Source organism: Buceros rhinoceros, unplaced genomic scaffold (assembly GCF_000710305.1).
Source record: "Buceros rhinoceros silvestris isolate BGI_N320 unplaced genomic scaffold, ASM71030v1 scaffold28717, whole genome shotgun sequence".
NCBI lineage: Eukaryota > Metazoa > Chordata > Aves > Bucerotiformes > Bucerotidae > Buceros > Buceros rhinoceros.
The window spans coordinates 17,669-18,184 of NW_010423219.1; the positions used below are offsets into that span (position 1 = coordinate 17,669).

At 52.5% G+C, this 516-nt stretch overlaps 1 protein-coding gene across 1 annotated transcript in view; it reads left to right on the top strand.

The window, feature by feature from the left end:
* The window catches only part of CDR2L (cerebellar degeneration-related protein 2-like), a gene marked incomplete at its 5' end in the record, with an annotated part of 5,511 nt that extends 5,345 nt beyond the window's left edge, over positions 1 to 166 (top strand). The window contains one exon of the mRNA XM_010140365.1: positions 1 to 166. This exon is cut by the window's left edge and continues 27 nt beyond it. Coding sequence (XP_010138667.1) covers positions 1 to 166 — 166 coding nt within the window.
* Positions 167 to 516: the final 350 nt, after the last annotated feature.

A 516-nucleotide genomic window follows, 5' to 3' on the forward strand; every position in this document is an offset into this window, starting at 1 on the left:
GAAAACCATGGAGAAGACCATCAGCAAACACGTCGAGGCTGTGGACAAGCGGCTGGAGCAGAGCCAGCCTGAGTACAAGGCTCTTTTTAAGGAGATCTTCTCCCGCATCCAGAAAACAAAAGCAGACATCAACGCCACAAAGGTGAAAAACAAGAGCAGCAAATGAGTCCTGCCTCTCCGCAAACTCCCACGTGCAATCGCGACAGCCGAGTCTTCTCCTCAGCCCCAGCAAACGCCACGTGGCCCCACTGCTTTGAAGGTTCGAGAGGTCTACAAGCCAGAAAACGTCACAGAGACTCAAGTGGCTTTTTGCAGCTTGGGCTCTGGACAACTCGTTGGACAATTGTACATTGTAGTTAGAGGATTTCAGAAACTATGACGGAGCTCTGCATGAGTTGCTGCCGCTGCCAGACATCACAACAGCAATGTAAACCACACTGCGACAACAGAAAACCGACCACCCCCTCCACCCTTTCCAGCCTGTCCTACAGCCCCGTTACCTGCGAGCAAAGGCTG